Source organism: Rosa chinensis, chromosome 1 (assembly GCF_002994745.2).
Source record: "Rosa chinensis cultivar Old Blush chromosome 1, RchiOBHm-V2, whole genome shotgun sequence".
In the NCBI taxonomy this organism is placed as follows: domain Eukaryota; kingdom Viridiplantae; phylum Streptophyta; class Magnoliopsida; order Rosales; family Rosaceae; genus Rosa; species Rosa chinensis.
In genome coordinates, this window is record NC_037088.1 from 67350699 (window position 1) to 67359778 (window position 9080).

At 39.1% G+C, this 9080-nt stretch overlaps 1 protein-coding gene across 4 annotated transcripts; it reads left to right on the plus strand.

Moving 5' to 3' along the window:
- Positions 1 to 1897: 1897 nt before the first annotated feature.
- LOC112184348 lies at positions 1898 to 7588 on the plus strand. 4 transcript variants are annotated; one of them, XM_024322610.2, is made up of 16 exons: positions 1898 to 2325; positions 2806 to 2856; positions 2935 to 3171; positions 3334 to 3432; positions 3518 to 3573; positions 3978 to 4089; positions 4323 to 4493; positions 4757 to 5014; positions 5117 to 5329; positions 5424 to 5627; positions 5703 to 5828; positions 5941 to 6249; positions 6354 to 6452; positions 6545 to 6993; positions 7085 to 7117; positions 7216 to 7588. In XM_024322610.2, coding segments are annotated over exons 1-16 (2535 nt in total). In that variant the 5' UTR covers positions 1898 to 2208; the 3' UTR covers positions 7217 to 7588. The 4 variants fall into 4 exon arrangements, with proteins under 4 accessions (XP_024178378.1, XP_024178382.1, XP_024178387.1 ...); XM_024322614.2 differs by having other exon boundaries at positions 3981 to 4089; XM_024322619.2 differs by having other exon boundaries at positions 2941 to 3171.
- Positions 7589 to 9080: the final 1492 nt, after the last annotated feature.

Below are 9080 nucleotides of genomic sequence, written 5' to 3' on the forward strand. Positions count from 1 at the left end.
ACAAGGCCATGCGGCGACAGAAAGAACAGTATGGATCAATTCATCAAACAAAAAGCAGAATATCAAATCCTAAATTGCCAAAAGAAGAATAATAACAACAACCACGGCCAATTAACTAAGAACAATAAACATAGGAGTTGGGACACTTACCTCCAAAACATAAGCCGAGAGAGAGAGACATACTTAACCTCAGAAATTTGAGCCAGAAGCCGAATTGCAAGATCAAGTACAAGTCCATGTTTGGTAACCTGAGTCCCAGGTTTGGTACAAAAATATGGCAAGGGATGGTTTTGCATTCTCCAAAAACACAATCGGCAGAAAAGGCTTCTCAATATGAAGGTTTTCAAGCTTTGGTGGATCGATATGCAAATTGAATATTGCGTGCATGAAACCCAACAAAACACTTGCGGTAAATTAATTGGATTGGATCAGATATATATTATATATTTTAATGATTGGTTGTCTAAAATGCTTAAATCGCTCACTTTTGCATAGAGATGATTTTGACTCCAAACATCTAACCCAATTCATGTGTAGCCATGATAAAAGCCAAAATTCTCTGCAATATTTCACTCAAATCCAAATCCCCAAGCAACCAAATGTGATCAAACTCAAATAACCAAACAAACATGCATGCGTAATTTCTTAGCAAAACCTTACTAAATTCAGATACTCATATTATGCTAATAAAAATTACTTGGTTTATAAAACATCGATGCTCAAGGACAACTGTATTAACTTTTATTTAAAGAAAAAGAATTATTCAATTCATAAGTTCTATGACTCAATTTCACAATAAATTCATTTTTATCAAAAAAAAAAAAAACAAATTCATTAGTTTTCTTTATTTAATTTCTTTTTGCAATGTGGTGGTGCGTAATTGGTTGCATTTAGATCCGGTGCCGGAGCAGGGTTTCAGACCCGAAATCATACTGAGATAAGTTATGGATTCGTTTTACTATATTCAGCCCAAAACAAGTTTTGGACCTTCTGGAGTTCTGGGCTAAACTTGGCTTTGCTCAAACAAACCATTCCCGCCATGAGCTACACCACCTTGTAAAAGCTTGTTGAACATTTCTGTATCGGGTCGTGTTTCATCTTGACTAAAGGTTTACTATCATACATTTTCAAATCACGGAGACAACATTGATTAGTAACATGAACTACGGTCACCATTTCCTAACTTCTAGCCAATCGTATAAAATAGTCAAATATTTAACTATAAATAATTTGGTAAATTTGATCCCAATAATATATGTGTATTGTCTTTGTGTTGTATACATTTTGTGTGTATAGGCTTGGAGATAGGTGGGTTGACGCATGACCAAATACCAATGAACATGATAGGTGGGTTGAGGCTAGGCTTGGAGATGGGTCAAGACTAGCGGTTTTGGCTTGAGTTACTAGACCCTGAATTCTTTTGTAATAGAGATTATAGGTTTCTTTAAAAAGACCCTATTTCGCCTAATGGAGTAGAGATGACACACCCTTGAAGCTTGTTGCGTACACATGTATCCATAAACTCTTTGTTTATTTCGATACGCACTGAGAATTTGACAATGTCACAAGTTTAACGTTACTTTAAATAGTGTTATTTTAGCAGGTTCAACGGTGACTCTGACGATATCACCAGTGTAACGTTACTTTAAACAAAGTTATCACTGACAGATTTCATGATAACATTTAAAGAGAGTCAATCAGTGGCAGATTTTAAGAGTACGTTACCATATCATTAATGGATTTTGTGGAATCACCTCGGCTTTTGAAAGAAAATAATAATCTTAAATAGAATTTTTTTTTTTTGAGTTAGGTCGATGTCCACGCGCCACCCGAAGCCGTGTATCAATCATGCATTTGTAGTGAAAATTGCCCTATAAATGGCGGGAGCCTCATCAAACTTGTAAAAATTTCTCACAGCCAATTATCCCTCTCTCTCTTTCTCTCTCTCTCGTCAACTCTTCGTTAATTACAATTCAACCCCTCCAAAACCCCTGAATCCGAAAAGGCACCCCAAATCGTCACCGGTACACTTCCGCCTTTCCTCAATCCCAACTCCGTTCACCTCTCCGGCTTCATTCCTCTCGTGAATTCTCAAATTCCCGGGCCCTCATATCCCCGGCCTCGTTTTTTCCGAGCTCAACGAACCCTAGGGTTTCCGCGAGCAGAGTGAGTGAGCCAGTTGAAGTTGGACTGTAAGCTTCTGATTTGATGGAGGCTACGGCCGCCGCGCGCGGTGGTTCGATGCCGGCGATGATGCAAGCTCAGACGCGCAAGCAGTGGCGCGCCGTCTCGGAGCATCATTCGGCTCGGAACATCGGCGATGAGGTAGTGTCGATTTACTTGAAAACCACTGGCATTGAATTTTGCTTTGGATTGAACAATGTGAATTGAGCTGAAACGAAACGGAATTTGGAGTAGTTGATTGTTTAGGATTGGGTTGCCTTCACTTGGATTGGAGATTAGGGTTTATTTGTTATGAAAATTGTATAATTAGTTTCTAGCTCGAGTTTTAACTATTTGTATTTACTGTCTGTGTTATTAGATTTAGTGTGTGGCTAGGATTTTGAATTGTGATCAGTGGGTAATGTGTTTGGTACGTTCACATAATCTCAAATAAGCATGATTGGTGAATCTTTGAACGAGAATCTGGCTCAGCCAAGTCTAGTTTTAGTCTTTCTGCGCCTGAAGAATGTAGATATTTTTCTATGTAACATTAGCTTAGCTGTGAAGTTGGGCTCTGTCTATGTGCTTCTCGTTTTGCATTTGTAGTTATTGTTCTTGAACTCCGAATTTTCCAATGCGCAGGAGCTGGAGCGATCAAAGTTAGGCCATTCTGATGAGAGAACAGTATATGAGGTAAGGATTTCGGGACCAGTGAAAAGTTATGTTTTCAAAGATTCGCCTGAAAGCGGAAATGATTTGTTGTTTTTCAAGGTGCAGCAGGGAAGAGAGCCAGTTGATGTAGACTTTTGTTCGATCTCCATAGATGGGACTTTGGACCATGACCTCTTGCAGCAGCGGCTTCACGATATTGTCAGGCAAAGAGAGGAACTGCAGCATATGGAGACTGAGCTTAGAGCTCAAATGATTGCAAGATCTGAGATAATGGATATACAAAATAACTTTGATGCCCAACTGAAGGAGCATGCTAATGCTGCTTCCAAGCTTCAGGTTTGCTTGATTTCTTTATTTTTAGAATGTATATTTTGGTGGAGTTGTCGTAGAACAAGGTGTAGCTGTTACACAAGCTCTGTTAGCATGCTTATTTTGATGTATAGTGTAGCAAATCCCATCTTCCAGAAGCGACTAACAGCAGTTGACATGTCTTTGTAGGAGCAACTCCATGAAAAGGAGCAGGCCATACATGATTTGGAGAGGGAATTGGAAGAAAAAGATAGAGAGCTGCATGCTACCAAGTTAGATAATGAAGCGGTATGTTGAATGCTTATGAAATTTCTCTTGGTTGGTTTAGCTGAGTAATCTGTAGTTTTTACCCACTTTCATAACTTTCTGGCAGGCTTGGGCCAAAGAGGGCCTTCTTAGAGAACAGAACAAAGAATTAGCAACTTTCAGGTAATGATCCATGGGTTTGGGACCTATTTTCTGCACTTTTAAGCTCTTATTCAAGAGCATATGTACTTTTGATGTTCAAGCTTAAATGTGTTGCTTCACTGTATTTACACTGAGTGTGAAGATTTACTATTTTGTATTTTATTGCATAATATATAAGGCTTTTGTGTTTCATTTTGTATGAATAAATGCTGGTTGAGGTTTTAATTATATGTATTTCATTTTAATTATTCAAGAGCATGTGTACTTTTGTCGTTCAAGCTTAAATATGTGTTCTTTGCAACAATGAGCGTGAAGATTTACTTATTGCATAATATATAAGGCTTTTGTATTTCATTCTGTATGAATAAATGCTGGTTGAGGTTTTAATTATATCAACAAGTTTAAAAATTTGGTGTTTATTGCAGAAGAGAGCGTGACCATTCAGAAGCTGAAAGAGCCCAGCATATACAGCAATTACATGATCTTCAAGAACATATTCAAGAAAAAGAGAGGCAACTTATTGAGTTGCAGGAACAGGTTTGTTCATTTCCATGTATATGATGCTTTTGTATGGTCTTACTGTAATTGGTAGAATGATTGAACTTTTCTACTATTTTATTCTTTTGCGAATAAACAGTGTATAAACAAAATGTCAGACACTGAATAATGAGTGACAGAAATTGGAACAAGTTTGATGTTTTGTACTTCAAGGAGTTGCATGCTACATTTAGTTATTGTGAAGCTGTGCCTGATAGCCATCATATTTTCAGCATAGGCTTGCTCAAGAAGCCATTCTATTTAAGGATGAACAACTGAGCGAAGCCCAAGCTTGGATCACCCGTGTTCAAGAAATGGATGCTTTGCAGTCAACTACACTTCAAAATCAGTTGCGGGAACACTCAGAACACTATAATCAGCTCTGGCTTGGTTGGCAAAGACAGGTTGGTTAGTTTTGTTTTCTGTATTGCATTTTCATTTTTTTTTCTTTCAATATAGCTTGCAAACATGTTTGATGCTCACAGAAAAATCAGAACAATTGTATGTATGCCTAAATGCTGATATTTTTGCCTAGGTGAATTTTTTTGTATTACTTTTTTTAAGCAATACCTAAGTGAGGGTGGTGGTATACCTAAGTATAACATGGTTTTGTTTTTTTTTTTTGGTGAGTTTGACTAATTCGATTTTTCTTTTGGATAACCAATAGTTTGCTGAAATGGAGAGACATCATATGCATACGGTACAACAGCTTCAGCTTGAGTTAGCTGATGCCAGACAAAGAAGTGGAACGTACACTGATGAATCACGTGCAGCAAATTCAACTTCAAAGGATGCATCTCAATTTGGTCGGAACAATGGAAACCAGATTGATATAAATACGTCAAATGGAAATACAGGGGCCCTCCCAAATGGGAATTCACATGACGTTTCATCGTTCTCTTCAACTGTCAATGCATCAAGTCAGGTACTTTACCGCATCAAACATGATTTTGACCTGGTCGTTTTGATTCAATTATATTAATTTTTCTTTATTTATCCATAAACGTTGATTGTTATGGTTTATCAGGTTGACCATGTTCCTAGTGTTCCAATTGGTCCTTCTTCTCTACTTGGGATGCCTCCCTTTCTTCCACCTGGACAGGTGACTGGTATGCATCCATTTGTTCTGCATCAACCTGGGGTTCCCCATTCCATGCCACCACAGGTTCCCCAATCACATGTGGGGAATTTTCACTCAATACCTGCAATGTCATCTCTCCAACAGTGGCAAAACCAACAGGTGCTGACAGTCGAAGACCTCTTTTCTATTTTGATTATGATCAGCATCTGTTATCCGTAATGACCAACTCATGTTACTTGATCTCTCTTTTTAGGCTCCGTCCGAGAGTTTGCAGATAGCTACACAAACTGAACCTCCATCTTCCCAAAATGATCAAAACCTGATAAGATCAGATGCGAAGTATCACTATGAAACTTCTGTTAATGGGCAACAATTTCATCAAGACTATTTGGATGTTCAAATTCGCGAAGGGGCAGAGCCTGAGCCTGTGATATCATCTTCCCCCGAGGAAGCACAGGTATTTCCTTGTAAATGATTACGTGCCTTTGTGTATTTTAATTAGGCGGGAATTACAGTATGTATTTTGTTTCAGGTTCTTGAGTCAATTAATAGCAGTTACTTGGTCTCACCCCAAACTGATCAGAGCTTGCAACAAATGTCTTCCCAATTTACTGATTCTTTAAGATTGGATTCCCTTGAGAAGAGCAGTGAAATCAAGGTAAGAAATTTTTTGTTTTGCTTCTTTTTTCTTTTACTTGGCTGGAGCTGGTCAGAGTGTTAGGTTTTCAGTAGTTAGTGGAAGATACTCAGCTTAATTTACATGTGAACAGGCACATGAGCAGAATGTTCAGACCTTGATCGATCATGGGTTGGACGGACAAGTTTTAACGGCTGAGAAACCAAATTCTGCTACCAAGTCCTCAAAATCTGACACTCCAATCCATTCAGTCAATCTCAATGAAATTACAATAAACAATTCCCCTGGTACAGGTTTGCCTGAGTCCTTTGTCTCAACTGGACACACCAATGCACCATCAGTGGGTAGGACTTCGGAGACCGCTCTTCTAGATGAAAGGTCATTGTTGGCTTGTATGGTTCGGACAATACCAGCTGGTGGTAGAATTAGGATCAGTTCGACGGTGAGCCTACCTATTAGCTACCAAAACTTCTATAGTGAGCATGCCATTTTCTGTTTCTATTAGCAACTTTTTAGTCAATAATCTGTTATTTGTTCCAAATACAGCTGCCAAATAGGCTCGGGAAGATGCTTGCACCTTTACACTGGCATGATTACAAGAAAAAGTATGGAAAGCTAGATGATTTCGTTGCTGCTCATACTGAAGTGAGTTCTGCTGATGATTTCAAATGCATCTATGTTTGTGTAGATTGTTTATTTTATTATCATCTCATGAGAACCGTAATTTGCCTTTTCAGCTATTTGTGATTGAGGGGGACTATATTCAGCTGCGTGAAGGAGCTCAAGAGATGATAGCAGCTACAGCCGCTGTTGCCAGAGTTGCTGCTGCTGCAGCAGCATCATCCCCCTACTCTTCATGTTTGCCTTCTGTGGCTGTTACACCAGTGGCACAGACTCACCGCTTAAAGAAGATATCATCTCTTGATTCCAAAAATGTGGTTACTTCTACTCCAAATGCAAATAATGCTCACTTGCAGTCTGTGAAGCAGAATCAGCAATTAAATGGTGTCTCTTTTGGTGTTTCGGGAGGTATGTCGAACGTAAAAATTTTGAGCAAATCCAAGGACATGAATGGGCCTGAACCTACTCCCAGCCAGTCATCTGTACTTCTTAATGGTGGAAATGGAGCTCCTCTGGACAGATCAATGGCCAATGGCCGGCATTTTGTTGGGAAACAGCATGGCAGGTATGCCTCTAAACCTTCAAACATACTTGGAAGACACTTAAACTCGTTTCCTGTATTGCTTATTGAGTTTATTGTGTTGTTACTTTGACAGGATGACTAATTCTGCATTTACCTCCAGAAGATAGTAAGTAAAGACACTTAAAATCGTATTCTGTGATGTAGTCCTTTATCCTATTAATTGCCAACTTCGAATGCATCTCATGATTATTTTGGTGCTGGCAGGACTTCAGGAGCAGTCACAGCATCTTTTGCCCCGAAAGTGTACTAGTGTGCGGATTAGAGGCTTATTTTGGGAAGTTATACTGGATGTGGGGAAATTATGTTGTGAAGATTGAATCTGTTTCATCAATATTTGCATCTCATGGGATTCGCAGATTGGATTTGTGTTTGCCTCTTTTTTTTTTCTTGGTTTAAAAGCTTTAGTTTTTGCTTTGTTTTATCATAGTCAAGACTCCACAGCCAACCGTCTGAAGTGATATACAAGCACAAAACGGCTTCTGTTCATTGACGGGTTGGCTCATTTTGGATTCTTGATAATTTAAACAATAGCTCGCCTTTTCTTTCTGGAGTAGAAAAATTGCATTTTCCATCTAAATATACTGTTCTTTTAAAAGATCGTCTTAGATTTTGAACAACTGTTTGTTTCAGAATTCAGGCAAATGGCCAAACCACAAATCACTACATCCTACTTGTTTCTGACGGAACAAGTCAATTCGTTATCAAAATTCTGGGTAACTAGAGTTCATCAATATTAGAACTTATTATGCGACATTTTCAGCTTTAATGTAAAACAAATGAGTCCCCTATTAGAAAAAGGTTATTCAGTCTCTCTCCTCCATATAACAACAGGTACAACATTGCCCAGAACAAAAGAACGAAACAGCACCGTGTAAGGACTCAGGAGCCGCTCTTTCAGTCAGTTGCTGCTGCTATCATTTCTCTTCGCAGCATGTACTCCGGTCGTTGATTAGCTGAGTTGCAGAAAACCCAATTACAAGTCCTTCAATTACAAGTCCTTGAAAACCCAAACTGAGTTGCAGAAACAGGACCACCCTCCCTACTCTCCCGAGAACAAGCCATTGCTCCCATTAGCTCCCTAAAATGATTTCGGACTACCACATCCCTCTCCACCCTCCCTAACACATCAACTGCTGCATCCCTGTAGTCGACACTTGAACAACTCTGTTAACCTCCGTGAATTCGTCATCAAGTCTCAAAACACTTTCTCTCCGAATTGTGCACAACAAATGGGTTGGCAGATTCTAACTTTGCCGATTTTTGCAATCCGAACATTGTGGTATTGAAACAATCCGGGAGGTAGCTTATTAGTCATTATTGCCAAGACACCATCACTCTGTTCTAGTCAACAAGCCCGTTTTACTCAATTGCTGGCTTGCTGCTGCTGCCAATATGGTTCTCACCCATTCCCCAGCAATACTAACAGACTTGAATCCTTCTCCAATTGCCAGTTCTCTGCTAAGACATGGCACTGAGGACCACAATTATTCTTTCAAAAGTTCAAAGCTCAGCCCCGAAAACAAAGTCGAAAATCCAACCGAGAACTCAAGTGTTCCAACAACACACACCCAAGTCCGAAAACCGGCATTAGCAGCAGCACTCTTGATAAATGCAGCCACATTAGATACATTACATGCAATAATTTTTGTAGAGTACATTCTGAATAATAGCAGGAGTCTTCCATAACCAAACATCATCAATGAAGCCAATACTAGCAAAGTGCGCTAATCTATCAGTTACACCATTTGTTTCTCTATAGATGTGACAAATGTTGACTAACTGAAAAGCAGACATTGCTCTACAATCTTCCAACTCACGTCCCACCACTGACAAATCTTCCTCACCTCTTTTCAAGACAGCAACCAAAATGATAGAATCGCTTTCAACGTCTACTTCCATCCAATCTTGGTGGATACCAAGTAAGATACCTGCTCTACATGCTTCAATCTCCATATTTAATACTAAGAGAGCATGCAAAACATGCTTGGCTAAAGCTGCGACCCCACACCATTACCTATGTGAAAATTGTATTCAAATCAATTAATCTAAAAAGCAATTTTTATTAAATA

Excerpts from the sequence above, each read along its gene's own strand:
- LOC112184348 (XM_024322610.2), top strand. The coding sequence starts at position 2,209 with ATGGAGGCTACGGCCGCCGCGCGCGGTGGTTCGATGCCGGCGATGATG. Across the intron at positions 4,494-4,756 it reads GGCTTGGTTGGCAAAGACAG|TTTGCTGAAATGGAGAGACA; the intron begins GTTGGTTAGTTT and ends GATAACCAATAG. Across the intron at positions 5,628-5,702 it reads CTTCCCCCGAGGAAGCACAG|GTTCTTGAGTCAATTAATAG; the intron begins GTATTTCCTTGT and ends ATTTTGTTTCAG.